The 27,944-nt window shown below is 37.0% G+C and overlaps 1 protein-coding gene across 2 annotated transcripts; it reads right to left on the bottom strand.

Annotated features, from left to right (window-relative positions):
• On the bottom strand, positions 1–27,944 carry LOC127425484 (3-hydroxyisobutyrate dehydrogenase, mitochondrial-like). 2 transcript variants are annotated; one of them, XM_051671543.1, is made up of 9 exons: positions 27,818–27,944; positions 27,035–27,195; positions 26,741–26,850; positions 25,097–25,218; positions 12,859–12,992; positions 9,469–9,545; positions 4,188–4,344; positions 1,479–1,524; positions 1–1,381 (listed from the first exon to the last, which is right to left on the bottom strand). In XM_051671543.1, exons 1-9 carry the CDS (start codon positions 27,885–27,887, stop codon positions 1,275–1,277), a joined length of 984 nt encoding a protein of 327 aa, XP_051527503.1. In that variant the 5' UTR covers positions 27,888–27,944; the 3' UTR covers positions 1–1,274. The 2 variants fall into 2 exon arrangements, with proteins under 2 accessions (XP_051527503.1, XP_051527502.1); XM_051671542.1 differs by lacking the exon at positions 1,479–1,524 and having other exon boundaries at positions 9–1,381.

The following is a 27,944-nucleotide window of genomic DNA, read 5'->3' as shown; positions in this document are numbered from 1 at the left end:
CCTTTGTTTTTTAAATAAACGAGAGTCAAAATTATTTTCGGAGGTAATCAACATTATGCTACGAATACTGTCTATTGAGCTTAACTTGTACTGAACTTAGAATATTCCTTTAAACAGACATCAAACATAAACAGCCTTATTTAACATACATTCAGTACACACCAGTAATATAGGAGAAAGTCATAAATGGCATAATGGAAGAGAGACTGCTTAAGAGATGCAGTGCATTACTTGATTAGGTGTTTAACTTTCTCTTTATTGAGGAAATAATGTCAACTAGAACATTTTGTGTGGAGGACACAACATGAGTCTTGGGTGAGTGTGTGCCTAGCACACAGATGGCATTTGTCTCCTTTTAGAGTGAGTCTCAACAGGACCTCTATAAAGCTCTGAATACAGCATTACAAATACACATATGTACATACACACTGGGGTGGCTTAAAACCCTTTGTTCAATGGCAAAATAAACAGACAAATAAATGACAGTTGGAATCAATAAAAAAGATGGAAACTGCAGAATGTAAATATGTGAACGTTTTCACTTTATGTGAAGGTTTTCATTTGAAAAGCGCAAACTCCAGATTAAAAGGAGGGATTTGTGGCTTTTTGTAAAACAATTCACAGTCTGGATTCAGTTTAAGCAAAACTGATCGGGATGAGGTATGTCTTAAAGATCAGTAACTTATCTATTTTTAGCAGCTTTTGATAAGTCAAGATGCAAAATCAATCTTGGCTCACAACCGAAAACACCCCATTGGGTCTGCCCAATGCGGGCAAAGTAGGATTATTCTCTTCCAATGAAATAAAAAATAAAAATAAAAAAAAATGACTGTGTAAACATTTGCAGACAACCATATGATGCAAGCAAGGTTATGTATCAGACTAACAGTTTAAACCAGTCATAAAAACCTGAGAAGAACTAAACTTTAACTGTGGAATTTGAGGTTGAGTTTAAGAGGTATAGGATCAGATGTGACAGGCTCATTAAATCAGGAGCTTTTAAAATTCTATGAATTTTTTTCTTCACCATTTTCATCAGCATCAGGCTAGAACCTAACAGAGAGGTATTGGAATCTCAATGCTAAATAATCATTAGGTTCAACCCAAGATCCCTCTCAAAATAGACACACATGCATATCGACACAAAACCAGCCGAACATAATCTCCATTTTGTCCATACAGAGTCTGTCTGGGTCACTTCCACTTGTACTGTTACACAGGCTTACTGTACCCCCTCCTCTCGTAGGAACTGGAAGACGGAGGAAAAGTCTTTGTTAGCGTAGCCACGGGCACACATGACGCGGTAGATCTGATGCGCCAAAGAGCCAAGAGGTATTGGGGTTCGGGTATTGGTAGCAGTGTTCTGGGCTAAACCAAGATCCTGTGAAAAGACACCATTATTATCCTTTTATTTTCTATGAAATAGGTAGTAACTATATACAATGGCAAGAAAAAGTATGTGAACCCTTTGGAATTACCTGCATTCTTGTGTACATTTGTCTTAAAATCTGGTTTGATCTTCATCTATGTTAGAATAATGAACAAACACAATCTGCTTTAACTAATAACACACAAATAAATGTATTGTACTTGTACATACTGAATACATATTTCAAACATTCAGTGTAGGTGGAAAAAGTATGTGAACCCCTGGGCTAATGACGTCAACAAAAGCAAATTAGAGTCAGAAGTTCACAAACCTGGCATCAAATTAATGAAATGAGATTGGAGGTGTGGGTTAGAGCTACTTATAAAAAGCACTTAAACATTTTGAGTTTGCTATTAACATCTGCTGACGTGGACCATGCCTCACAATAAAAAAAAAGAGAGTTCTCAGAAGACCTACGATCAATAACTGTTGCTTTGCATAAAGCTGGAAAGGGTTACAAAGTTATCTCGAAAATACTTAGATATTCATCTATCCACGGTTAAACAAACTGTCTATAAATGAAGACGATTTAGTACTGTGGCTGCTCTTCCTAGAAGTGGCCGTCCAGCCAAGGTGACGCAAAGGGCACACCGCAGAATGCTCAATGAGGTAAAAAAAAAAAAAAAAAGAACCCAAGAGTGACAGCTAAAGACTTCAGAATCACTGGAACTGGTTAACATCTCTGTTCATGAGTCTACTATATGGAAAGCCATTTAGCAGGCATGGTGTCCATGGAAGGACACCACAAAGGAAGCCGCTGTTTTCCAACAAAAACATTGCTGCAGGCCTGATGTTTGCCAAAATTCACTCCACAACGCTACTGGAAAAATGTCTTGTGTACTGATGAAACTAACCTTGAATTGTTTGGGAAGAACATGCAGCACTACGTATGGCATAAAAAGGGCACCGCATACCAGCATGAAAACATCATCCCAACGGTGAAGAACGGTGGAGGAGGCATCATGATTTGGGCCTGCTTTGCTGCTTCGGGGCCTGGACTGTTTGCCTTCATCATGGAAAAATGAATTCAAGTTTATCGAGATATCCTACAGGATAATGTAAGGGGGGCTGTGCTCCAGGTGAAATTCAGTAGAAGTTGGGTGATGCAGCAGGACAATGACACTAAACATCGAAGTAAATCCACTACAGAATGGCTTGAAAAAAGAAAATCTACCTTTTGGAGTGGCCCTGTCAGAGCCAAGATCTTAACCCAATAGAGATGCTGTGGAATGACCTCAAGAGTACCGTTAACACCAGACATCCTAAGAATATGGCTGAGCTGAAGCAGTTCTGTAAGTTTGTAGGTCTAAGAATGGTCCAAAATTCCTTCCGAATATTGTGCAGGTCTAATCTGCAAGCTACTGGATATGCATGGTTGAGGTTACTACTGCCAAAGGATGATCGAACATTTATTACATTTAAGAGTTCACTTACTTTATCCACAGCACTGTGAATGTCAAATGGGATGTGTTCAATAAAGACAAGAAAGATTATAATTGTTAGCTTAAGCACATTGTGTTTATCTATAGTTGTGACTTTGATGAAGATGAGATTGCATTTTATGACCAATTAATGCAGAAAACCAGCTAATTCCAAAGGGTTCACATACTTTCTTTCCACTGTATACAATGGGGTTCAAAAGTTTGAGTTCACTTAAATGCTTCTATTCAACAGTTTTCTCATTTCCTATCATATCCTATAACTCTTTTCATTACAAATTATTAGCATAACAATTTTACTGAAAAGTTGAATTGCAAAATTTACATGAATTTCATAATTGCTTATGATTTTATGAGAGGGTATTTAACCCTTTTGCTTTAAGTAGTAATTAAGTATGCACCTTTGGTGCTTTGACCCCTAAAGATGTAGGTATTGCAACTGGAGAGCCACATGTGTTGCTTATTTTTAATAACAGTGTATTTTTGTACTCTAGAAGATGGAGATTTTAAGATTAATGTTTTGATGTGAAAAAAAGGTACATTTCTAGTTTCAACAAAACTTGTACTTCAGAAATTTGTTTTGTTGGACAACACTAGCTTCAAACTATGTTACCCACATTTGGCTTCTGACCATTGAAAATGTGTAAAATTTAAAAATGTATGCATGGAACCCAACATCTCTAAGATTTAACCTTGGGCCTTAAAAATAAAAAGATACCAAAAGTAAGCTTGTTCTGAACCAGAATCTAAAAGGATATTTAGATATCTTTAAAACTTTTGGAGTTAGAGGCACTCCAATTTTGGGAAAGCAAAAAAAAAAACCAAAAAAACAAAAAAAACAAAAGCAAAAATCAGAAACGACCTTACGCGTTGTCAGCTTAAGCATAATAAGTGTAAGATCGTGCATGTTCAGAAATCAAAGCACTACTATTTACCATCTCGTAAAGCCAGAACGCCTTAATAAAGAAAAGTCTTTTTTCCCATTTTTTGACTCAGATCACTGGCACATAATGCAACAAGGGGTGCTGAAGCCAATACATTTTAGAAATATACCTACCTATTTCTGTGTAAAAATAAAATAATGATGTTGCCATCTTTCTAAGGTTATTCTTTTATCTGTAATTTTGATCCAAAATCATAGGCAAAAAAAGTCATTTTGAACCCCCTCTACAAAATAATGAATTATTCTGTGTATATTTTGTTCCATGGCATTTAATATTTTGGCTATGATCCTAGTTTCTCTATTTCTTTCATAAGTTAAAAAAATTGTGAGCACAGGACCACTGGTTGAGTTGACACAGAATGCCTCTTTTGCTTACTTTAGCCATTAGTGTAGTGCCAAAGCCTCCCTGGTAGTTGTTTGCAGACGGCACGCCTTCCATGACACCTGGGACGGGGTTATATGCGTCACTGGACCAGCATCGCCCTGAGCTCATGTTCAGAATCGTCGCTAGAAGATTCGGATCCAAACCCAATCTGAATAAAGAGAGAGAAAGAGAGAGAGAGAGAGAGAGAGAGAGAGAGAGAGATCAAAGGGCAGAGGTCAGACAGGCTGCTGACCTTAAGGCTCAGGATCAACTCATCCCTTAGTGGAAAGTGGGCTTGGATAATACAGTATTGATATTTAACAGGAGCCACAGTTCATCATTTTCTTCTCTCTTGCATGTTGTCCCACACACACACACACACACACACACACACACACACAAATGCAGGGGTAATAAAACTGACACAAGCAGCTGTCTTATTAACTCGCCCCACCAATCTGTCCCCCCGTAAGAGTAACGGGTGATTTTCAGCACTGCATTTAAAGTAGATTGGACTGAAATGGGTTTCACAGCTTCAACTCCATAACAGTCTTCGTGCATCCAAATAACACTGTATGACAAAGAACAGCAGCAGAAAACTGATAAGCAAAAAAAAAAATAAACTAGGTTTTTACATTTTCTGAAGAAAACGTGACTGGTGCTTGCCCATGCAAAACTCAGCACCTCAATGCAAGGGTGATGGATGGTTTTCCAGGGCTTTGTTACGTGGTTGCCAAGGTGTTCTGACTGTTTTTTTTTTACCCCATGCTTTGTGGTTGCTTACTGTCCGAATTAGGCCAAAAGAGCCCAATGTCCTCCAGGTACCTATTTTTTCATCTACCAGTAGAAAATTCTATGTCTGATCACTAGAAAAATTAATAGCACACCATTCCTCAACAAGCCATCCGATTTGAGGTATCATTCATGTCCGTAACACAAATGGTGCAATACGAGGTACATGCTGAATATATTTAGGGTTAGGAGATTGTACGAATTGCTAACCCCAAGTACAGTATGAGCAATAGTAACTGACACTTGCCTTGGCAAACACCACTAATAAAGAACAACAACAGAAATTTACAGACAGCAGACTGTTTACTGAAACAAAAAAATGGGGAGGCAGCTGACAAAAAAAAAAAAAGAAAATAAAAAGCCAATTTGAAAGAAAAGAATGACAAAGAGAAGAAGAGGTAAATCTAGGGATGATGTGTAACTGGGCAAAGAGCTGCCGTCTCTTGTTTTTACAAGAACATAAATAACCACATCAAGCATGACTTGACACAGGCTGGAGTGGTAGTGGTAGTAAGACTGTAAAGTGCGCTTTTTTAGCTTTTTTATGTCTATTAAACTATGATGAGTGTTTAAGAGCAGTTATACAGTAACTCCACCTGTCTCTCATTCAGGACCGCGCCTTCATATACACACACAAACGCACAAAAACTTTTATAAGTCTATGCAATAATTAAGAGACAAGGACACACAGCTGTAAAAAGTCTGTTTCTTTCCCCTTTCTATTATTCCATCCATCCCACACTGTCTGTTTTTACAGACTGTTTTGGAAATTCTAATCTCAATTATGTGTGTGTGTGTGTGTGTGTGTTTGAGAGCAAGCGGTTGCGCTACCCTGTCATTTGACAGTTGTTTTTTGGGGGATTTTAATGTCTGTAAACAGCCCACTGACTGACCCCATATCAATCTCCCTTTCTGCTCCTCTCTCTCTCACTTTCCCTCTTTATGTCTGTGTCTCTCTGTCTCTTGGGGACAACCGGTGACATATGTTCAACATCGTCCCCCACCCTTCCCCCAGCTCTCTCACTCACACACACACACACACACACACACACACACACACACACACACACACACACACACACACACACACACACACACACACACACACACACACACACACACACACACACACACACGTTCTGGGTCAGTGACTGAAAAGGTTACTGCCTCAAATGCAACCTGGCTTCTCTGCTACAACACAAATCACTCTCTCAGCACAAGAAATCAGAAAGAGAGAGCATGTGTGTGAAGGGGAGGTACCTTCCTGGTTAAAATGCTAAACACCACTTTGTATAACACACAAGCTCTGCTCCTATGGACATTATCCAAATAATTTGCACATTTAATTAACAAGAAAGAAACGTAGTGCTTTCAAAGGATACTCATGAAAATCTGGCAGTGTTAAGTGTGCACAGGTTAATACAACGACAGTGAGTGAAATCGAAACAGATGTGCGAGTCTATTTAAACGGGATGAGTAAATTACAGTAAAAGAAAAAGGAGAGGAAATAACCTAGCGGCGTTTGATGTTTGATCACTGCATAAGAAGGGGGCTGTTTTTTAAAGACTTCTCTTTATAAACTATGCTTCTTGTTCTCATTTCATCTTCATCAAATCCTGGTGCTCCCAGGATTAAGCTGTAAATACATACTCTTGTAAGCAAACACAGAGCCCCATTTTATTAATGAATTTAAGAGGCAACAAACTAGTTTATTACCAAATGTCTATTATATTTTTAAACATCTGTACACAGGCTGTGTGCTTGTGCACTTGTATGGTGGATGAACTGGAAATTTCAAAGCCTTTTCAATCTTTATTCTGCATGTATGTGGGAAGAAACACAGGCATCATTAAAAAACAGGGCTTATTCGCGCTTGCAGCTACTGTTTTTAAAGTGTAGACAGCAGCATATGCATGCATAAGTGATGACAGATGGGGGGGGGTCACTTGACTGTCTTTTTGGAGACACTTCTTTTCCATGCAAAACATCACAATTGGCCAGAGATACCCAGAAATGAAATTAGAAATAAAAAGAGAGTGCTTAAATAAAAAAAGGAAGGGAGTGATGAACAAGGAGAAAACAGGAAGAACAAAAGATGCAACATGAAGGGTGAATAAATACCAATAATCCTCCTTAGTGAGAGATTAATTATGCTTCCAGAGTGCACCCTTCCTTTCTGATGGAAGGAGAAAATGATAATATCTTCCAATAAGCCAAACGCACATGCTCTTTACATTCCCTACATGAGGTTTACTGCGACGGGCTGCAGTGCAGCATGGGAGATTTATGACAGCCTAGAATCCAAGGCATCTAAATGAGTCTGGATATGTCTATACGAGTGTGCACGTGCCTTCACACTCCTGGTATTCCAAAGAGGAGGCATGACATCACTTGGTGCGTGCTACAATTCTAAGGCTTCACTCTAATAATCAAGTAAATATAAACATATATGAGATACTGTAAGTATCAGTAGAGACTCAGAGAAGAAATCTTTTAAGGACAGATTAGTTAATCTTTTTTTCCATTCAATAAAAGTGAATGGGAACTGAGGCTGCAAGTCCCTAAAATTCTGCCCCACATCTTTTGTGTTTAATGGAAGAAAATCACACGAGTTTGGAATGACATGAGGATGAGTAAGTAACTGAATTTTCATTTCAGGTGAAATTTTCTTTAAAGATGCAGTGTGTAACAATTTTCATGTAATATTCACCTTTTTTTCGCCAATGTGTGAACAGCTTGTAACACAACTTAAAAAAATGAGCCCTTCCCGGACTTCCTAGTTTGCCTATTAAAGCCTGTAGACTGATTTTCATGCAAAGGGAGCGGGTCGGTTTTGCCGGGAAAATCCATAGGATGTGACGTTTATGCGCACTCCCGAGAGCCTTGCCTCAGTGCTTCTCTTCGGCTATTCAACAGCAACAACAAACTGCAACACAAGGTAACGTTATCTTAGAGATGGAATCCAGCAAACGGCCGGCTCCCAGCACAACACTGACTGACTGCCAAAAAAAAAAAAACAACATTTATCTACTGAATCCAATCTGGCTAAGCGGGAACGTGATCGTGGTCAAGCGAAAACTATAGTAAACATCTGCAGGGCATTTGATTCCTGAAGGGACCTTTATTCGGTTTTGGGGATTAAAACCGACCCTGAATTGCCATTCATCTTATTGGACAGGTAAGCTTACATTACTGAAAAGCATGTGAAATATAGTGCCATAAGGATTGATCTGTGTAATTTTTGCCTGCTAACACTGATGAATTGCAAGCTACCTTGCTTCATAACTTTCAAATAATTTCAACGATCTTCTCTTTATACTAAAAGTCAGGTATACAGGATACATTTAAGCAAATACACTGGTTTCTTGATCGTAATACAACATATGACATACAAAACATACAATAGTGCAACATAACAGTGCAGTAAACTGTCTGGTATAGTTCTGAAGTGTGTAGCTGTATGTGTGTATCAGTATGTTCTGTTAGCTGATAAGTAATTTTAGTTTAGTCTCAAAGTTTGTAGTAGAACAGTCATAACTGTGTAATTTTAATTATGCTACCTCATCTGTCAGCATGACGCTGGTGAATCACGTCCCTATGGAGTGTGTGCACGAGCGCGAGCGCGAGCACAAGCAACAGGTAGCTGGCAGCAGTTCACTTAACGGCCACAGGTGTCATAAATAACAAAGGTTTCTGAATCTTACATACTGCACCTCTAAAGAAAAGCCATTGCCTAGAGTAGGGTTTTCCAAAAAAGGGTTCATGAACCCCTAGGAGTTTGTGATGGAACTGCAGGGTGCTTGTGAGAATGCGATAGAAGTGCCAATGGTGAATTAAATTAAACCAAAATGTATAATAATTAAAAAAAAATGTAAAAAATTTGTATAGTAATTCATTTAGGTCATTAGGGTTCACTTGACCAAGACGTTTGGGAACCCTTAGTCTCACACATTGAGTTTCAATCTGGTGTGACTCGAACACCCATTTCGCTTACTGTCATTTATGTCCTCTCTCCATTATTGTATCAATAACAAGAGGCAAAAAGGCTAACTACAAAATGGAAAAACATCCTTATGGTTATAGTCATGTCAATATTTTGGCCAAATAACAAAGTGCTCGTCTTACAAAAATTTTGGGTAAAAAAATCCAATAAAATGTAGCATAACTTTCAGGAATGTAGTTTGTGAAAATAACACACCCACACACACTTGTTTTTATATCATTATGGGGACTCTCCATAGACTTTCATGCATTTTATGGATTTTATACAGATCTAACGATAATTTCTATCCCCTAACCCTAAACCTCACAAAAACCTTTTTGCATTTTTACATTTAAAAAAAACAAACATAATTTAGTATGTATAATAAGCAATTTCTCTCGTGGGGACCGCTGGCTGGGCCCCACAATGTAGGTGATCTCAGGTTTTACTATCCTTGTGGGGACATTTGGTCCCCACAATGTAGTATAAACATGTACACACACACACACATATCTTCACCTAATTCCGAGGTTCATGGTCTCTGCTGTACCAATCATGCCAATCGCTAACAGCATGTTGTTGCAGATTTTCGCTGCCTGAAAGAGAAAGTGACAAAACATCCATTCAGCCAAAACAGAAGTTTAAATTCTTTGAAGAAACATTTGGTTATTTATCAACATCAATAAACACATAGACAACAGAATTAATACATACATTTTCCATCCTGGTCTCATGAAATGTGAGTGAAATGGTGTCGTAATCAGACATTAAAGACAAAGTTTTAAAGGTGAATATTAGATGAAGGTTTTAATGAGTAAAATGTACCTCCCTAACCTAAAACTTTAACCTAACCAATAGTGATCTAAAATGAAATGAGAGGTCCAAAAACAAAATGAGAAAACCAAATTTTCTAAAGCAACCATGTCATCTCATGTCGCTTCTATGACACTCTCGTCTCACATGTCAGCTTGCTTGCTTGACTGGTCTCGAACCGCAGCACTTCCGAGTCCAAAGTCCAACACTCTATGAGGTGAGCTACTGCGGAAGCTAATCACATTGGATTAAGTGTGTAAATGCAGGTAACTCTAATACAATCATTAAAATTGATAATTTTTCAAATGATGCATTATAGTAAAAGTGTTTCGATATCATAACTTGGCAGTGTGTGAGAAATAGAATGAAAAATAAGTGTTTATAAAGTCATAATAAGCCGTTGTAGTCGTGATATGTGTGACAGTGAATAAAGCACAGTTATTATAGCACCTCTAGTGTTAATTTCACCAGGAAACTGTGGCTAAATGTGGAATGCAGCAGGTAAAAGTCAGTTTGCAAAAATGCAGTTATAGTAATGCTCATTCTATGAGACTAAGTTGACATTTTATACAGTCTGTTTAACTGTCTTTAGGGACTCTAAAAATACAGCACACTGGCTACAATAAATGTGTATAGTCGGTGTTACCATTGTTTTTTGGACATGGTTTGGACAATTACAATATCATGTGTTTTGTACATCCTTTGAAGTACCATGTAAAACCTTGGTTTATGAATATGGTAATCATTCATTACCATGGTATACAGTACGTATATCAAAGTAACATAGATCAGTGTTTCTCAAACTTCTTTGAACCAAGGACCCCTTTCATAACCCCAAATTCTTTGCAGACCCTGCCCCACCACCACCATCACAACAAATATGATATTATTTACTAGAAGTATAAATATGATCTCAGTGAGTTCCAATAAGTTTAAATACATACGATATTAAGCTTGCAGTATGGCCGGGCACTGCTGTTCTTTCGAGTCTGGCACAAAACTTTGCAAACTGTTTCAATTACATTTACATCCAGCGATTGTACAGCTATTTAAAAGTGGGACATACAACAATAAAACTATTCATATCAAAGACAGCACAAACAAACACCATAAAATGAAGTTAGGGAGACAGTCCGTTGCTCAGCTGAGGTTTTAGTGCCATTCACAGGACGAAACATCACGAGAACACTACAAAGCACAAACAGTAGCTTACTGATCTTTTCATAAATTATTATAATTTCCCCCTATAGTCAAAGCATGAGTTTACACATACACCGACCAGCCACAACATTAAAACCACCTGCCTAATATTGTGTAAGTCCCCCCCGTGCCGCCAAATCAGCGCCAACCCGCATCACAGAATAGCATTCTGAGATGATATTCTTCTCACCACAATTGTACAGAATGGTTATCTGAGTTACCAAAGACTTTGTTAGTCCAAACCAGTCTGGCCATTCTCTGTTGACCTCTCTCATCAACAAGGCATTTCCATCCACAGAACTGCCCCTCACTGTAAGATTTTTGTTTTTGGCACCATTCGGAGTAAATTCTAGAGACTGTTGTGTGTGAAAATCCCAGGAGATCAGCAGTTACAGAAATACTCAAACCAGCCCATCAGGCACCAACAATCATCCATGCGATTATAAAATCAGCCAATCATGTGGCAGCAATGCAGTGCATACAATCATGCAGATACGGATCAAGAGCTTCACCTAATGTTCACATCAACCATCAGAATGGGGAAAAAAATTGGATCTCAGTGATTTGGACCATGGAGAATTTCTGTAACTGCTGATCTCCTGGGATTTTCACACACAGCAGTCTCTAGAATTTACTCAGAATGGTGCCAAAAACAAAAAAAATCCAGTGAGGGGCAGTTCTGTGGATGGAAATGCCTCGTTGATGAGAGGTCAACAGAGAATGGCCAGACTGGTTCGAACTGACAAAGTCTATGGTTTTAATGTTAAGGCTGAGCCGTGTAAATAAAGTACCATATTCTTCTGAAGGAAAACAGTTGAGGATTGATTAATTTGTTTTTATTTGTTACTATAATTTCACATTATTGTTGATAAAATAACAGTAATATTAAAAGAACACAATTTAATCATAATTTAATGTTTCAAATTATGTCATTGTTAACTGTCACTTCTTGCTTTTCTGAAAATAAAAAGGAAGAAAGGGAGAATAAAATGTTTTCATAAGTAGGCTAGTCCTACATCTCTCTTCCGTTCGGCAGCAGGACGCGATTTATATTCACATAAATGACAGTTATACTGAAGTGGAAATTATATATACCGTATAAATACAATTAAATAAACTTAAACTGACCACTATTAGACAGATGGTGGTAAAAATAAGGGACTCTGTCTGAGGAAATATGATCATGTTTGACGTGCAGCTGGATTGTCAGCAGTCATATCTTATATGACAGTAGCATACTTTATCTAGCGAGATTAAGCAAAATAATTATAAGTATATACATTCAGAAATGGGGACCTTGCTAATCCAGTGCTAGTCATTTGTGGCTTGTGAATATTCACACTCATTGTGGTTGATATAACTTGAAATACACATTGTTAAACCCCTTCTCTTTTTTACTGGAAGCAACAGCTCGTGTCTCAATGTTTGATGGATACTGTCCAATGTCATCCGCAAAAACTCCTGTAAATAACGTGTGTAAAGAGTAATCCCTTTTACCATGGGCATAAGCGAATTTCCACACACTTAAATTTGTGGTCCAGAATCTACAACTTTTTAAAATATGTTGTTTGAATATGTTATTGAAAACTTCTGTTATGTTGTATTTTTATACTAGTCAATAGCATTATATCGAGTAGATTTTTTTATTATTGCTTTTTATTACTTATTTGCTTACAACATTGCAACACAATGTTCACAATTCAGGGATTTCCCAAGGACCCCATGGATATTCGAAAAGGACCCTAATTTGAGAAACGCTGCCATAGATGATACCATCAAAGTCCCATAGTACTGCCACAGTACTTTTGTGGGTAGTGTTAGTGTGTGAGCTTGCTTGCATCTGGCACACTACATAAGGTAACAGTTGAGAGGACATTCATGTTTGCCTGCATATACCTGTCCAGTTCCCACATGGCCACAGTACACTACGTTTGCTCCCATACAGGTGAGCAACTCTTTGGCAGCATTAAACTCTTCTTCCACTCCGCCTACCATGAAGGTGAGTTTAGCCAGACTTGCTGCACCAACACCTGAGAAAGAAACACAGTGTCATGCTTTTAAAAACCATTTCAAACTGTGCTCAGAATCATTCATTGTCAACTTTTACTGTAACACAATGTTTATAGTTTGTCTTGGCACCAAGGTACAATAATGGTATCAGATGGTAAAGCCATGCCACTTTAGTATAACAAGAGACTGAATGATTACATACTCATTTACCACAGTGTTAGCATGTTACTCCAAGATATATTTTTGTTCATGTGGGTTGTGGTCCCAGTGAAAAGGATATTTCCTATAACTTAAGGTGACATAATTTAACTTTCCAAAATATAAATGTACATAAAATACATACAATCCACTGGAATAATATATTATGATGTGACTATCATCATCTCCTTCAAGCAATTATTGTAGAGCTGAGAAGTATCATACAGAATCAAACATAATGCTGCCAATTTAAGTTAAGCAGGTCAGGATTTAGTTAACTGTGTGTGTGTGTGTGTGTGTGTGTGTGTGTTGAGGGAGAGGAGGGTATTAATAAGCTGTCTGGCACCAGTGGGACAGCATTTGAGTGTTTGCCTTTAAAAGCCGATTGTCCAAATCATCCTTCACAACTCTCTGGAGGACAAGAGTCCATTGTCCTCCTCCCTACAAACAGATACACTTGCGTACGACAGCTGTGCCTGAAGCGTCACGCCTCCCCCTAAGTGAACACGCCCCCTGGGGTATGAGTGACAGCTCTAAGGGGTAATTAACTTTACACTTTATCATGTTCAATTAAGCGCCACGCCTTAAAGGACCAAGCATGGCCAATCATGTTAAAGCGTGCCATGTTCTACATGGGAGGGGTCTTTTTTAAGGCTGCTGACATAGATGTGTGTGTCTGGGGATTTGCCCGATTAGAATGCAATTAAAGCAGTAAAATTGGGCATTTTTTAACATTAAAATCTCATCTGCTGCACTAAAACCCCTTAACGCCCATGTGAATACACACACATAAAAACTCGCATCCCACTTTATATCACCCACTTACAACTAGATACAATACATTCTGGGAAAAAAGCATCCAGTTTTTTGAGGTGAGTGGTCTGTTTGTGCATATGTCAACACTAATGAATAGGCTGTTTATACAGAGAAGCTAATAATGCCGAAGTTAATTATTAAAGACTAAGAAAAAAATAGCTGATTCTAGACAGAGAGAAAGAAAGAGAGGGAGAGAAAGGAAAAGGAAAGACTTAATGACTTCCCTTTTGGTCTGTATTGATTTTTGTCGTACTTATCTGTCATCAATAATTCTCTCATTAGATCAGCGTCTGTCATTTCCTTTATACTACGTACAGTCTCCAAGAGTAAATGTGTGCATGCTTATATGCCTTGTTTATATAAATATAACATGGTGTACATGGTGTAGTGGGCTAAAGCACAAAACTTGTAATCAGAAGATTGCTGGTTCAATCACCACAGCCACCACCACTGTGTCCTTGAGCAAGGCACTTAACTCCAGGTTGCTCCAGGGGGATTGTCGCTGTAATAAGTGCACTGTAAGTCGCTTTGGATAAAAGCATCTGCCAAATGCATAAATGTAAATGTAAATATAAATATAAATAGGAATCAGTATACATTTTACAAATAACATTTTTAAAATTTGTTTTGTTTGGACATTATTGTAATAAAACTGGTTCATCACACATAATGAAGTTTTATAACATTAATTTCAAAACGGTATATTTCGAAACTGCATTTCAAAGCGCTACATACGGTCACAAAGTGTTAAATGTATGCTTCCATGCCTAGTTTATAATAGAAATCAGTGAACATTTCACAAATCGTTTTTTTTTTTTGTTTGTTTCGTTTGGACACTATTGTAACACGTATAATGAAGTCAAAATTAATTAGCATATTTCAAAACAGCATTTCAAAATTCTGCATACTGTGGCTAAGTGCAAATGTGCGAGTGCTTATATGCCAAGTTTATATATATATATATATATATAAATAGAAATCAGTATACATCTTGCAAAAAAATCTTTTTTAACATTTGTTTTGTTTGGACATTGTAATAAAACTGGTTTATCACACATAATAAAGTCTGTATAACGTTAATAAGCATACTTCAAAACTGCATTTCAAAACAATACATACTGTCACAAAGTGTAAATGTGTGAGTGCTTATATGCCTAGTTTATATATAAATAGGAATCAGTATACATTTTAGTTTTATTTTGGACATTATAGCAAAACAACTACTTTACTATTCATAGAGAAACTTTTTAACATTAATTAGGATATAATTTAACTGCTAATAATGCATGTAAAGTTAAAACAATAATGAACACACAGACAAAGGCTATTTTAAACTCAAATCAATATTGCATGTACATTTATTTATTTAATTGAAAAGTAGATGTATTAAGTGGGATATTTATGTAGAAATGATAATATTCCAGTCTCTTGTATAGCTCTTATTCAAACACAGGGACATGACAGGATTTACAGAATGTACGTAATGCATCTTAGCAAAAAAAAAAACAAAAAACAAACCAGCCCTGAGATTATTATCTATTATAATCTATAAGATTAAAGAAATCAAAATCTACATGTGATGCGAGTGCTGAGGGAGACATAGACAATTGTTTGTGCTGTCATGTACCACAAACTCACTTTCCAGGATCTTAAATGTTCTCAAAGCCCCTATTTAAAACACTGAGACATTTAATTCGCGGCACAGTTACAGTAAACTAAATTTGTGGATACAAACTTTAAAACACTCTTTTCCATGCAGGCAAAATAAGTCTGTTTGAAGGAGCTTAAACAACCTCATCGAGTTGTACATCTCTGATCCTTTATTATGTGTAAATTAAAACCCCATGCCACCTCTCGTCTTCTTTCTACAAGCCTCTGTTTCTGCTGAAGGTAATAAAGACTCCAAATGATGAAATCAGTGCTTTTTCAGCCCACCCCAACAAACACACACATCCTTTTTGCAATCTATCAGTTAGCCTCTTGAGCTGATCAATAACTTTTTCTTTTTGACTGTAAAAAGACCAGCATTGATTGGGAACAGACAATAGGGATTCAAAAGCGATAGTCTCTCTAAATGACTGCACTGGCAGGCCATTAAAGATATCTCTCTAGAGAACATTCTAGGAACCTTTCTTATTGAGTTTCCAATACTAGAAACACCGCTGTAAAAACATTAGGCAAACTTCAATAAAATAACATTTTTAAAGACGTCATATCAGAGGATGTCAATGATTCATTAATTTTACGATCAAAGCGGTATTGGATAATCAGGCCAATAAATGCACACAGTCCTCATCATGCCTAAACTGCTTGAACTAAGCCAAGGCAGTCAAACCAAATTTTGATTAGCCAATTTAGTCTTTCTCATGCAGCACAGAATGCTAAAGCAACATTTTTTTTATTTATTTTTTTACTTTGGCTTTTAATGCAGTGGGAACGTAAACAAAAAATATTTACTAGCTTCATGTGGTTAAACCTTATAATTACGACCAAGAGAAGGTATTTTCTCAAACAAATTAAAAACACCAAAACGAACATAATATTTTTGGTCTGGATATAAAAAAATAAAAAAATAAAAACACATGAGAAAAATCACAGATTAAAAAAAAAACATTCAACAGTTCATACACCAGCAGGACTAATGTGGCATACTATTGACAAGTTCACCAAGGAAAAAAAAAAAAAAAGTTTACGAGCCACCACAAACACACAAATGCAACCCTTTGCACGGTCACATTAGAGTCTTACATAAACAGGGGAGCTGTGTGCTATTGGATTATCTCACAATCTTCATCATTCTGATAAACAGGACTTTAATCACTGCGATCGTCACGCGACCGTGCTGTTTCTTTGAGTGTGGACAACAAGTGAAGAATGATCTGGAATCAATGAACTTCCAGGGCAGGATCATCAGTATATTGGCTCATAAGGATGCTGATTAGTGGCCCTTCACACTTGTTCCTTTAATAAGTACCGTCATCAGCATTTTAAAAATATCCATAAATAGAGGACTTAAAAGATGCTTAAAAGAATGACAATTATCTTCTGGGTGATAAGTACACACTTTTATACATACATACACATCAGACAGTAACTGTTTAAGGGGGACAAGGGGTTTGGCTTTGGTTTTTGAGAGACAGTTCCTCAACAGGGGGCATAAGTGCATACCAGATGACACAGGAAAATGATGGACAGCTTTTCATTCACTTCCTCTTACTGCAGCAACCATTTACATGTCATGTTGCTGCTTCTAAGACTACACAGATATTACAGGGATAGTTCAAGCAAAATTTAAAATTCTGTCATCATTTACTCATCCTCATGTTGTTTCAAACTCATAAAACTTTCTTTCTAGCATGGATATTAAACAAGATATTAGGCAAAATGTTAGCCTCAGTCACTACTCACTTCCATTTTATGGATAAAATGCAATGAAAGGGAATGGTGTCTGAGGCTTACATTCTGCATATTTCCTTTTGTTTTCCATGGAGGAGAGTCAAACGGGTTCGGAAAAATTTTTGGTCAAACTATCCATTTAAAACAAAGTCTTAGAATATTTCCTCACTCAATGATTTCAGATCAATCAAACTCAACAATATAAACAAACAAGCACACACATCAACACATGCACACACTGCTATATAAGAGGCCCAGTTAGACAGCTGCTATGGGTCTGTTTCCATCTGGAGTTCAGGACAGACACCGACTACCCCCTTCACACACACATCTCCCAGTCCCTGGCCTTCCCAGCGAGGATCTTGTTATGCTAATTCCTCTGTCACTCACCTATCTGTCAGCCTGCTTCGTCCTCCCCCTGCTGCTCCGGCCAACAGAGGGCAGATATATTAATGAGGTGCCAGAAAACAGCACAGGGAAAGCTGATCTACATTAGGATATATCTGGAGTCCCACCTCTCTGGTCAACCCAAAATCCAAATTACCTATTGTGTGGGGCATCTGCTGTCTGTTCACAATTATTAGTGAGTAAAATGTGAACAGCTTAACTAAAACTGCAGCAATGAAACGTGAACACTGAGATTTACAGATTCGCACATAAAAAAAAAAAAAAGAATGGACCACAACTCTGCCGTATGTTCAGTATGTTAGAACAGGTTAAAAAGTTGCATTAAAAACAATACAAATAATGACTTTATAACAAAACATTTGGGCATTTGAAGAGAATACAAGATAGTACAGATGGTGCAAAGAAAATATTGAACAGTTCATTAAAAAAATGCTTTTGCTACACTGTAAACATTAATAGTTATCTTAAATTGTAAAAAATAAAAAAAATTGTTAATTTAAGCTTAAGTTTTTACAATTCTAACTAGTTTTAATAAAAGTTACTGTTACTCTCTAAATCCTAAAGTTGTCCTTAATAAAAAGATTTGCAAGTGTTTGTAATTAAACAACACTTGAAATATCACATTTTGGAATCATAACTCAAATATGTGTGTTCTTTAAACTTTGGCTTTGAGTTCTAACTCAAAATAATTAAGTACAAAATTGTGGCTGTGTGGAATACCCATAAGCCCTTGAATAAATGATGTTTGGTCAAAACAAGGGAACTTATGTAGAAAAATAATAACTTATTTAAAAACTTATAGTTTAATTCTTATGACTATTGTTGTTTTGTTGTAGTTGGTTTATAGTTGTGATTTGTGTGAAGTCACAGTTAGGGTGATTAGTGTTACCTAATGTGCCATATGGCTAACCAAGATTCTAGTCATAATTTCCCTTATACTGTATAAGATGTGCTATAACTAAATGTAAATATTAAATAAAATAAGATACTTTAATCACAGATTAGTTAAGTGTACTAGTAACTAGTTAACGTTACTTAAGTTCAGTTAACTTGAGCCAAATAAGTACGTTTACTTAGAAAACGCATACAAACTAATTCACTAAGGTGACATAAGGTGACCAATTCAATGTCTCTGCTGCCCTTAATAATTAAAATGCATTTTTAGTGTTTCAGATGCCATACAATTTATATTATGTAATATTAACATAATATCAATTTGTAAATTTTTCAAGGTAATGTGACAAAAGACATTTAAACTACTGTGTTCCTGCGGTAAACTGGAAGAGCAGACTGCTAACTACACCAATGTCATGGGTTCAATTCCCAGGGAACACACATATACTGATGAAATGTATACTTTGAATGCACTGGAAGGTACCTAAAGAGATAATTGCTCCTAAATGGATAAAAGTGTCTGCCAAAGGAATAAATGCAAATACCACCATAAAAGCACATGGAGAGCTGAGAAATTGGATTGAAAATGAAGGACACATTCATGATTTATATTTAACTGTCAAATCTGGCCTGATTGGCATTTATTTAAAGGATATTCCAGGTTCAATACTACTTAAGCTCAATCAACAGCATTTTTGCTGTAATGTCGATTACCACAAGAAATATTTCACCACTCGTTTAAAAAAAAAAAATAAAGTGTTTGTTACATTCAAAGTAACATTTCTTTATCATTTCTAATGCAGCTTTAAAGGACCATCTGAAAGCTGCAGATTGTCATCCTTTATTAGTGATGGTCTACATACGGTGAAGGCTGTCCCATTGAGACTGCTCTCATGCATGCAGTCACACATGCAATGTTATATCAGTGAGAGAGTAGAAAAGAGGATCATGTAACACATTCTGGAAAGGCCTAAATGAGTCGAATAAAAGATAAAATATTATACAACAGTGGTTCGGGTCCTCCAATCTGATTGGGCAAACCGTGTTTCAAGAGAGTTGATACTGGAGTCAAAACAGAAAACATGAAAGTCAGCCAATATTAATTTCTAGTACATAGAAAAGTTGTGTAAAAGCAATATCACACTCACGATGGCATAGTTGTACTGTTGTCAGCACGGCTGTGATTAAGCCATAGGCATGAGGCCACAGGTACAATGCAGATATATAGGACAACAGCACTCTTGCTTGTGTTATATTGCTTATAGGGATAGTTCACCCAAAAATGGTTCAATATTTAAGTCATTTTTTTTTTCCATAAATTTCCACATTCATTTTCAAAATGTGAAAGAATGTGAAAGTGGAGATTTATGGTTTCTCACCTACACTTCACATATAGCTTCTGAAGATAAAGATTTAACCACTGGAGTCTTATGGATTACATTGATGCTGCCTTTGTGATTTTTGGAGCGTCAAAGGTCTGGTCACCATTCACTTCCATTGTAAGGACTAATAGAACTGATATATTCTTCTAAAAATTCTTCGTTTGTGTTCTGAAGAAGAAAGTCCTACACATCTGGGATGCCATGAGGGTGAGTAAATGATGAGAGAATTTTAATTTTTAGGTGAATTTTCCCTTTAAATAAATTAGATAAAACCAAGGGGAGTTTAACGGTTGAATGTGAATATGGCAGCTGACTACATTATACAAATATACATCATGAGTTACATATGTTAGCAAGTACCATCCTTGACTTGAGGTTAAGACACCGTCAGAGCAATGTACCAACACGACCCTACAAAATACAAATCAAACCGAATCCCACCACACACAAAACTGTGACCCAAACACTCTCTCGCAAAGAGAGCCGGAGTTTTCCCACCGTAAGGTTTAGAAAGAGAGTGAGCAACAGTGTGGCCGCAATCTCAGCAAAAACCGAGGAATGTGGGTAATTACTGTTAACTAGCCAAGCACTTGTTAGACACGGCAATGGCCGCACACCCCACGTTTCAGAGCATGTGACGTTAGCTGGGGGTTTGTTGTGGGTCCAATTCTACAACAGCAGACGGTGAGGTTTGTGCCTTTGAGTTTATTACAAATCTACGCAAAAGAGGACAAAAAGCGAGAAATGAGAGAGAGAGACACAGTGTTCATTCGTCATTTTACGAGTGTATTATTTAAGAAACACAATCTGATGTGCCAAACCTTAGTGACGCACACAAAGCCAAGAGGATAAAATTATATCAAAAGAAAATCAGCTTTAAAAAATATTACATGATCTCACACATGCATGCAAATTCTGCCTTCCACAACAGAGACCACATATGCGCAGGCAAAGGATGGGATATCATTGGGAATGGACTGTCACACACAATGGCGTCACATTGGCTGGAGTGCCACCTTCTGGACAGCTGAAGTGTCAGTCTGTTTACATGAGCACTAGTGCTGCTGTGTTTTGTGGTCTGGTCTGATAAATGTTCCCTATATGGAGCTGATAAAATTTAAAAGTGACTGTTGAGGCTATTGAAGAGTTTACCTCTGTATGATTTGTTCTCGCACAGAAGAACGCACACTATTGATATATTAAGTCTTAAGGGATTGTCCACCCATTTACCCTCATGTTGTTCCAAACCCATATGACTTTTCTCTCTTCCGTGGAACACAAAAGGAGATGTTAGGCAGAATGTTATGGACTGACTGCCTCAGTCACCATCCATGTTTTATGTGATGACAGATGAATGAATTTGAATTTTGGGGTGAACTATCCCTTTTAGGTTAATCTTTTCTCTCTGGCCTTTGAGTCCACAGACAAGCAGTCATTGTAATTTGTTTGTGTACCAAGTTTGGATTTGATGGGTGGGTACAGAGTGTTTTATTCAATTTTTATATTGTGTTTTTGATCTGATATTACTTTTAAGGTGCTCTAGAAATACACTTGACTTGGCTAGATTTGAGTTAGGTCCGATGTGTCAATGGGTAAGCTACTGTATATCACCCCCTTAATCAACAAACTGTACATGATATCTCTTGACCATATATTTAGAAAGGGCCCATCATGTACAGCTGCCTGCAATTAAGTGATGTACATAAGAAAAGAGAAATTAGTAAATTTTGTTTCTCATTTATGTTTTTATTTAAAATATAAATCATTCACCTTTTCCCAAATGATTCAACTTACCCCTTGACATGACACAGTTTACCCCTCATGTGGGGTAAGTTGTGTCACTTGGCCACTACTTTTAGAGAAGTCATACTGCTATGGCCCTATGTTCAAGGCGCTTCTTATTTAAATTGATAGCAGGCATTTCGAAATATAATTAGGCACATTAGTTTAGCCTCTCTCGTTTCTTCTTGCCGAAGACAGCTTATGTAAAAAGTGGTACATCTGACCCCTCTCTACCCTATATTTTTTTATTTTCTTGGTGACACTCAAATGTGCATAAAATGTTGTTTTATCACAAATCTCATACTCCTTTATTTGGCTTCCACTAGGGCTGCGCCCTAATTGTTGACCAAAAGTTAGTCGATGAGAAGAGTCGGTTGGTCGCAGAAAAAAAAAACTCCACAGGAAGTGGGGTAGTCACGCAGTCAGTGACGGACAAACATGATCGTTTACACGGCTGGTCCATGCGGTAATTAATTATGTCGGGCAGGAAATCCAAAGTGTGGGATCATTTCGAGAGGGTATAGGGTGACCCCAAGGTGACATGCAAACTCTGCATCATTCATTGACCTGAAACATGGCTTATCATTTGAAACATGCAAGTAGACTAACGTTGGCCACTTAGCATGGCCACTCATTCTAACATTAGATAACCTAGATAAATATGCGCTATAAGGCTTATCCAAGTGTTCGTGGGGAGTGGGGAAGCTAAATTAGTACCTCGCTCACTGCATGTTTAACTTAATGTGCATTTCTCTCTATAAATTAACAAAATGTTCAGACAGTCTCCTTGCTGATTTTTCCGACACATTCAGAATCATTACCGCTTTTGCCGGTGTCGTTGTGGCTTGCTTCGTGCGTGCGCTTGTAAAATGTCTATTTTAAAAGCTCATATGGTTTAGTATTTCTCTGTAATGTAGAACAGTGTTAGCAATGTTACTTATAACATTCTTTCTCAGCCCTGGAACTCAAACCATTTTCTGATGCCCCCTAAAAACGTATATATAAGTAATTAAATTAATATCATAAACATGCGACAACTAGTCGACTAATGGCTTAAACTAACGTCTACTAGGAAAATCTTTGGTCGGGGGCAGCCTCAGCTTCCACCCAAAAGGAAATAAAGATATAATCAGAGGAAATTTGTTAAATCATCTTAAATTGCTAAGAGGGTAAGGAAGGATTAGATCACAGTCTAGTCCAAGGGCTTGGACACAAAACCATTCACTTTTTTATAGCCTAGTCCACACATACACACACACAGGCTTGTCTGCACTAAAGACGCCAATCAGCAAACATACATCCAGCAAACCTTTAATGCCTTAGGAGTGAAGAAGAATTGTGCAGCTTAAACGTGCTTATTCAGGGCAGTTTCTCAGCTCTTTATGGCCTTTTATCTACATGAAAGGCATTGGCACTGGAAGAGCCAACATTACGGCTCCATCAAAGTAAAAGCTACTGACAGCGCTGTCCTCCATAATGGCTCAGACCATTAAAGGTCCTGTCACAGAGCCTTCACAGAAACCCTACATAATCTAACTGGGAGTGTGTTTGTGTTTCTGGAAAATCATGGGTTTCTTCATCTCCATTAACTCACAGGAAACGATTCAGCTACAGTGACCGTTAAACAATTTCAAACCTAAACTCAGAAGTAAATTTGCATTGAAAGATTTAAAAAAAAAAAACCTTTTACATTTAAACAAAAATGGCTTTAATAATGCCATTTTTACAATCATTTTTATCTAGCTGGTCCCAATGTGATTTTTAGTGGATGTATGAAGTCAGTTCTTTTCAAGTTCACACAGGCCCCCAACCAGAGTACCCACAAGTGTAGTTCATGACATTAACTATTGCTTTGTTTCACAAAAATTTGACCACCAGAAAGTGTCCAAATATAAATGTCTTCATTTTGAACAATAAATATTTTATTTTATTATTTGAAACCTAATAACTTTTGTTTATAAACGTTGTGCTTGAAAAGTTTGCTTGTGCCATCTTTCTTTATTATATAAAGTATAATATACTATATTTTGTTATTTACGCTAATGCAAAGACATTGAGGCATTTTCAAGTGTGGCTAAAGTGTCCAATTTAATTCCTAATTTCATTTCAAGTCAATTTATTCACTCAAAAACAATTTTTGCAGGTTGTTCAGTTTACTGTCACAACTTGATTTTATTGCATTATATCCAATTCAATTTGAAAAATGTAAGGTTACTTAATCCATTTGAGTTTGGACTATATGAATAAATTTTGTAGCATTGATGAAACTGGGCAGGGGATTTCCATTTCCCAGCATGATTTGCATTGGACTGGATAGGGTGAACAAATGCTGAAATTAAGTGTTATTTTATGCCTTTTTCAGCAAGATGAGAATAGGAGGAGATTTGTTCAAGTTTAATGTTCTGTTATATCGGTATTTAAAAAGAGTGTCTGTTATGTTGGAGTTTTGGGGGTTACCATTGTGGTGAAGAATGGTGCTTGTGCTTAGGTTGAGGATGTCCTTTCACTTTCAAGTGATGTTTGATTAGCTCTATAAGCAGTTGCTATTAAATTGACAGTTTCAATGTCCTTACACTTGCTCACCCGTCATATACTAATGATGAATAAAATAATTGTACCAACATAAGAAAATTAATTAAAATAAATCTAAGTAAATTTAGTTTGACGAACCTAATAAAGTTGAGTTAAAACTACTATAGTACATTGATTTGACCTAATACAACTAAATTATGTTGGCTGAATCAAACTGACTTAATTTTAATGAAAGAAATTAAATTGCTTGTAAAAACTCTCAAATTCAATTAAGTAAGGGTAATGACTTTATTTAAGGGTAATGAGTGTTCCAACATGGAAAAGAAATGGGTGTCTTGGATAAAACTATACCTTAATTTAAGTAATAGTTCAAGTATTTTTCATGGACTTGTCACCATTTGCAAGAAGTTTCATTAATTGTAATACAAAGTTTATGTATAGGAGGTGAATGTTTGCCAAAAGACATTTTTGGTAGTGTTAAAGATACCACAGAACTGACAAAACAGATGGAGACGCTCAATACATCTGCGAAACTACTGATCACAATAAAAGCCTGAGTGAGAACACGGTTTAATCATTAAACAAAAGAGTCACACTGTAATTGCATCTCCACAGAGAGCACTTCCAAGAAAACTAAATAAAGTGATCCTGTCAATCAAAATGAGTGCGACATTATGTCTATTGTAACAAGAGGTTGTTACCAATGTTGGTCATACCTCCTGATACTGGAGCATCCATGAAAACTGCACCCATCTTCTCAGCGGCAACGGCCATCTCCCTGGATACTGCAGGGTCGATGGTGCTGGAGTCAATGAGAAGTGTGCCTTTTTTAACCCTCCTGAAAAAGATGGCAAAAAGAGGAATGTTGACAAAAAGAGCTCAGAAACCTTCAAAATTATGCACAATCCAAATTGGACATGCATGGCGTTCTTTGTTCCCTTGCCCTACATTTTACAATAAGCACTTTGACATCACTCAAGTTTGGCATACTTAGCAAGTTAAGGTATTTTTTGTGCTCTAATTGAAAATAACCTCACTGAAGGTGAAAATGTCTCTACGTACAAAAGGTTTTGATAAGTTTTGCCCAGCTTTGTTTGTTATTGTGTGCATTAAACCTATGTGTCTTTTTAAACATTACAAAGGCAAAATGCAGTAATTGTGCCAACTCCGAAATTGGAGACTTTGTTTCGATTGTCCATACACACATGGATTTGCACTCATTAGATATGTACTTGAATCTGAGCATTGCGGAGACATACCAGTCTGTCATAGGACAGATTATTAGAGACCAAAAGTGTTACCCAGTTTTGAAAAGCAAATTAGTTACTGCATTTTGCCTTTGCACGGCAGTGTTGGAAACTGTTACTCTAATCCTCGTTTATGTAAAATGTTATGCTAATACCGCGTTTTGCATTACTCCCCTCCAAGCAAATAAGCTCCTGTAAATCACAACTGATTCAGACTTTCCCAGAATTAAGACACATTTAATAGATTTACTAGGTTAAGCTTAGACTTTTACTAATCCGACTGTCAGTGGAAACTTTTCCTTGAAGGATCTCTTTAAAGTCAAGTCTAAATTTATTTATAGAGCACATTTAAAAACAACAGGAGTTGAACCAAAGTGCTGTACAGTAAGAAACAGAGTAATAACCTTGGGAAATAAATTAAAAAGGAAAATAATACAAAATAATGATAATGCGTTATTAAACAGATTAATACAATCAGAAAATGCATGATCAGTTGACTTTAAAACTCAGAGAAAACTTTAAAAAGTATCAAATGCTAACAAATAAAAATACGCCTTTAGGCTAGATTTAAAAGCAACTATCGACGGCGAGTCCCTGATGTGCAAAGGTAGATTATTCCAGAGCTTAGAGGCAACTACAGAAAAGGCCTGATCACCCTTAGACTTACATTTTGAGCAAGGGACAAATAAAAGTAGTTGATTACTTGATCTAAGCATCCTGGGGGCAGAGTAGAGCTGAAGAAGATCACAGATATAATCAGGTGCCAGCCTGCGCAAGGCCTTGTATGCAAAGAGCAAAATCTTAAAATCAACTCTAAATTTAACTGGAAGCCAAAGCAATGAGGCGAGTACTGGAGAAATGTGATCCCTTTCCTTAGTTCCAGTTAACAATCTGGCTGCCACATTTTGGACAAAAGGGAACCAGACAAGCATGTGAGTTTAACAAATTCATATAAGCAATCTAAACTGAGTTATACCGTACTGGTCAAGTAGGACATGAAATGTATCTCCTAATTGTTCAAATTCAGTCCACGAGGATTGCATTGAATTTGGAGACAACAAGTAGACGATAACTGCTACTGCAGATACTGTGGTTTATTCTGTGAGGACATACTTAAGGATCCCGTTGGGTCCTGTGTAAACCTCTATAACGTTGGGGCTGGATGGTAGCATGGTGATGATGCGGTCAGCTTTATCTGCCACTTCAGCAGGGCAATCCAGGATCTGGGAGGAAGAGCAAGTGCAACTGTTTTCATAGGCTTACAATAAACACACAAATGTGTGTGATCTAGTCACACAAACGGAGCAAATCACTGAACAACAGTGTTTTCATTTAAAGGAATATTCCGGGTTCAATACAAGTTAAGCTCAATCGACAACATTTGTGGCATAATATTGACATTTATACCTGTGCTCCTGAGTCTTGAAGCTCTTTGCAAGACTGTGGGAAGACATCAGTAGCAATTACAGGATATCCATGCATCAGTAAGTTTCTAGCCATGGGTGTACCCATGTTACCCAGTCCAATGAAACCCACTGGGGTCTTGGAAGCCATTAATCTATGGGATACTGCAAAAAATCAAAAACAGGTGGAAATCATAAATTACAGGGAATTAAAATCTACTCTATAGAAATGCAATGCCATTACACCCAAAGAGTGCACATGACAAGGTTGACTGCAGAATATTTTCAAAATGTTTATAAATGAGAAAATATATGTGACAGGGAGCTTCATGGCAACATTTCAATGGTAAACATGACGAAATAAATCTAATGTCAGTGTAGAGTTATGCGAAGCTGCCAAGTTTATAAAAATACCCGTCTGTAACACTTATTTGTATATAGTATACACTTGTTAAAGTAACTTAAATAATCCTTACGTAATATACTGAAAAAGTGCAACCTGTGAGCACTTTAAAATGGATAAAACCCAGTTCAGTTACAACATATTTACTATTTAAACGAGTAAAACAGCTATTTCAAATTGTTTAGCTTGCATAATATCTTTTGACGTGATCTTTAGTAATGGTCAACTGACGTTGGTACATCGCTAGACAATCTGCACAATATTTGCAGACTGACAAACAAACCAGATGAAAAACTAACATTTCCAATCTACTATTTGCAATGACAAGAGCGCGCTTTGATTCACTTTATGTGGCAATGGAAAATAAATTAGGAAATAACGTACCCAGCGTGAAGACCACATGTTTATTGCACCTTTTATAAAAATTCCAATGCCCTCTTAACAAGGCGGCCATGCTTATTTCCCCTTGACCTCAGCACCTCATTGAAATGTACGAGTTGGGAACTCAAAG

The sequence above is a fragment of the Myxocyprinus asiaticus genome, chromosome 34 (genome assembly GCF_019703515.2).
Source record: "Myxocyprinus asiaticus isolate MX2 ecotype Aquarium Trade chromosome 34, UBuf_Myxa_2, whole genome shotgun sequence".
NCBI lineage: Eukaryota > Metazoa > Chordata > Actinopteri > Cypriniformes > Catostomidae > Myxocyprinus > Myxocyprinus asiaticus.
Note: the sequence above shows the minus strand (reverse complement) of the source record. Positions and strands in the feature narration are given on the sequence as shown.

What these genes read in the sequence shown, in the direction of transcription:
- LOC127425484 (XM_051671542.1), bottom strand. Translation starts at nt 27,887, where the DNA reads ATGGCCGCCTTGTTAAGAGGGCATTGGAATTTTTATAAAAGGTGCAAT. An exon ending in TTCAAGACTCAGGAGCACAG is followed by an intron (nt 26,851 to 27,034) that starts GTATAAATGTCA and finishes TCTTCCTCCCAG; the next exon opens with ATCCTGGATTGCCCTGCTGA. An exon ending in GCACTACACTAATGGCTAAA is followed by an intron (nt 1,382 to 4,187) that starts GTAAGCAAAAGA and finishes GTCTTTTCACAG; the next exon opens with GATCTTGGTTTAGCCCAGAA.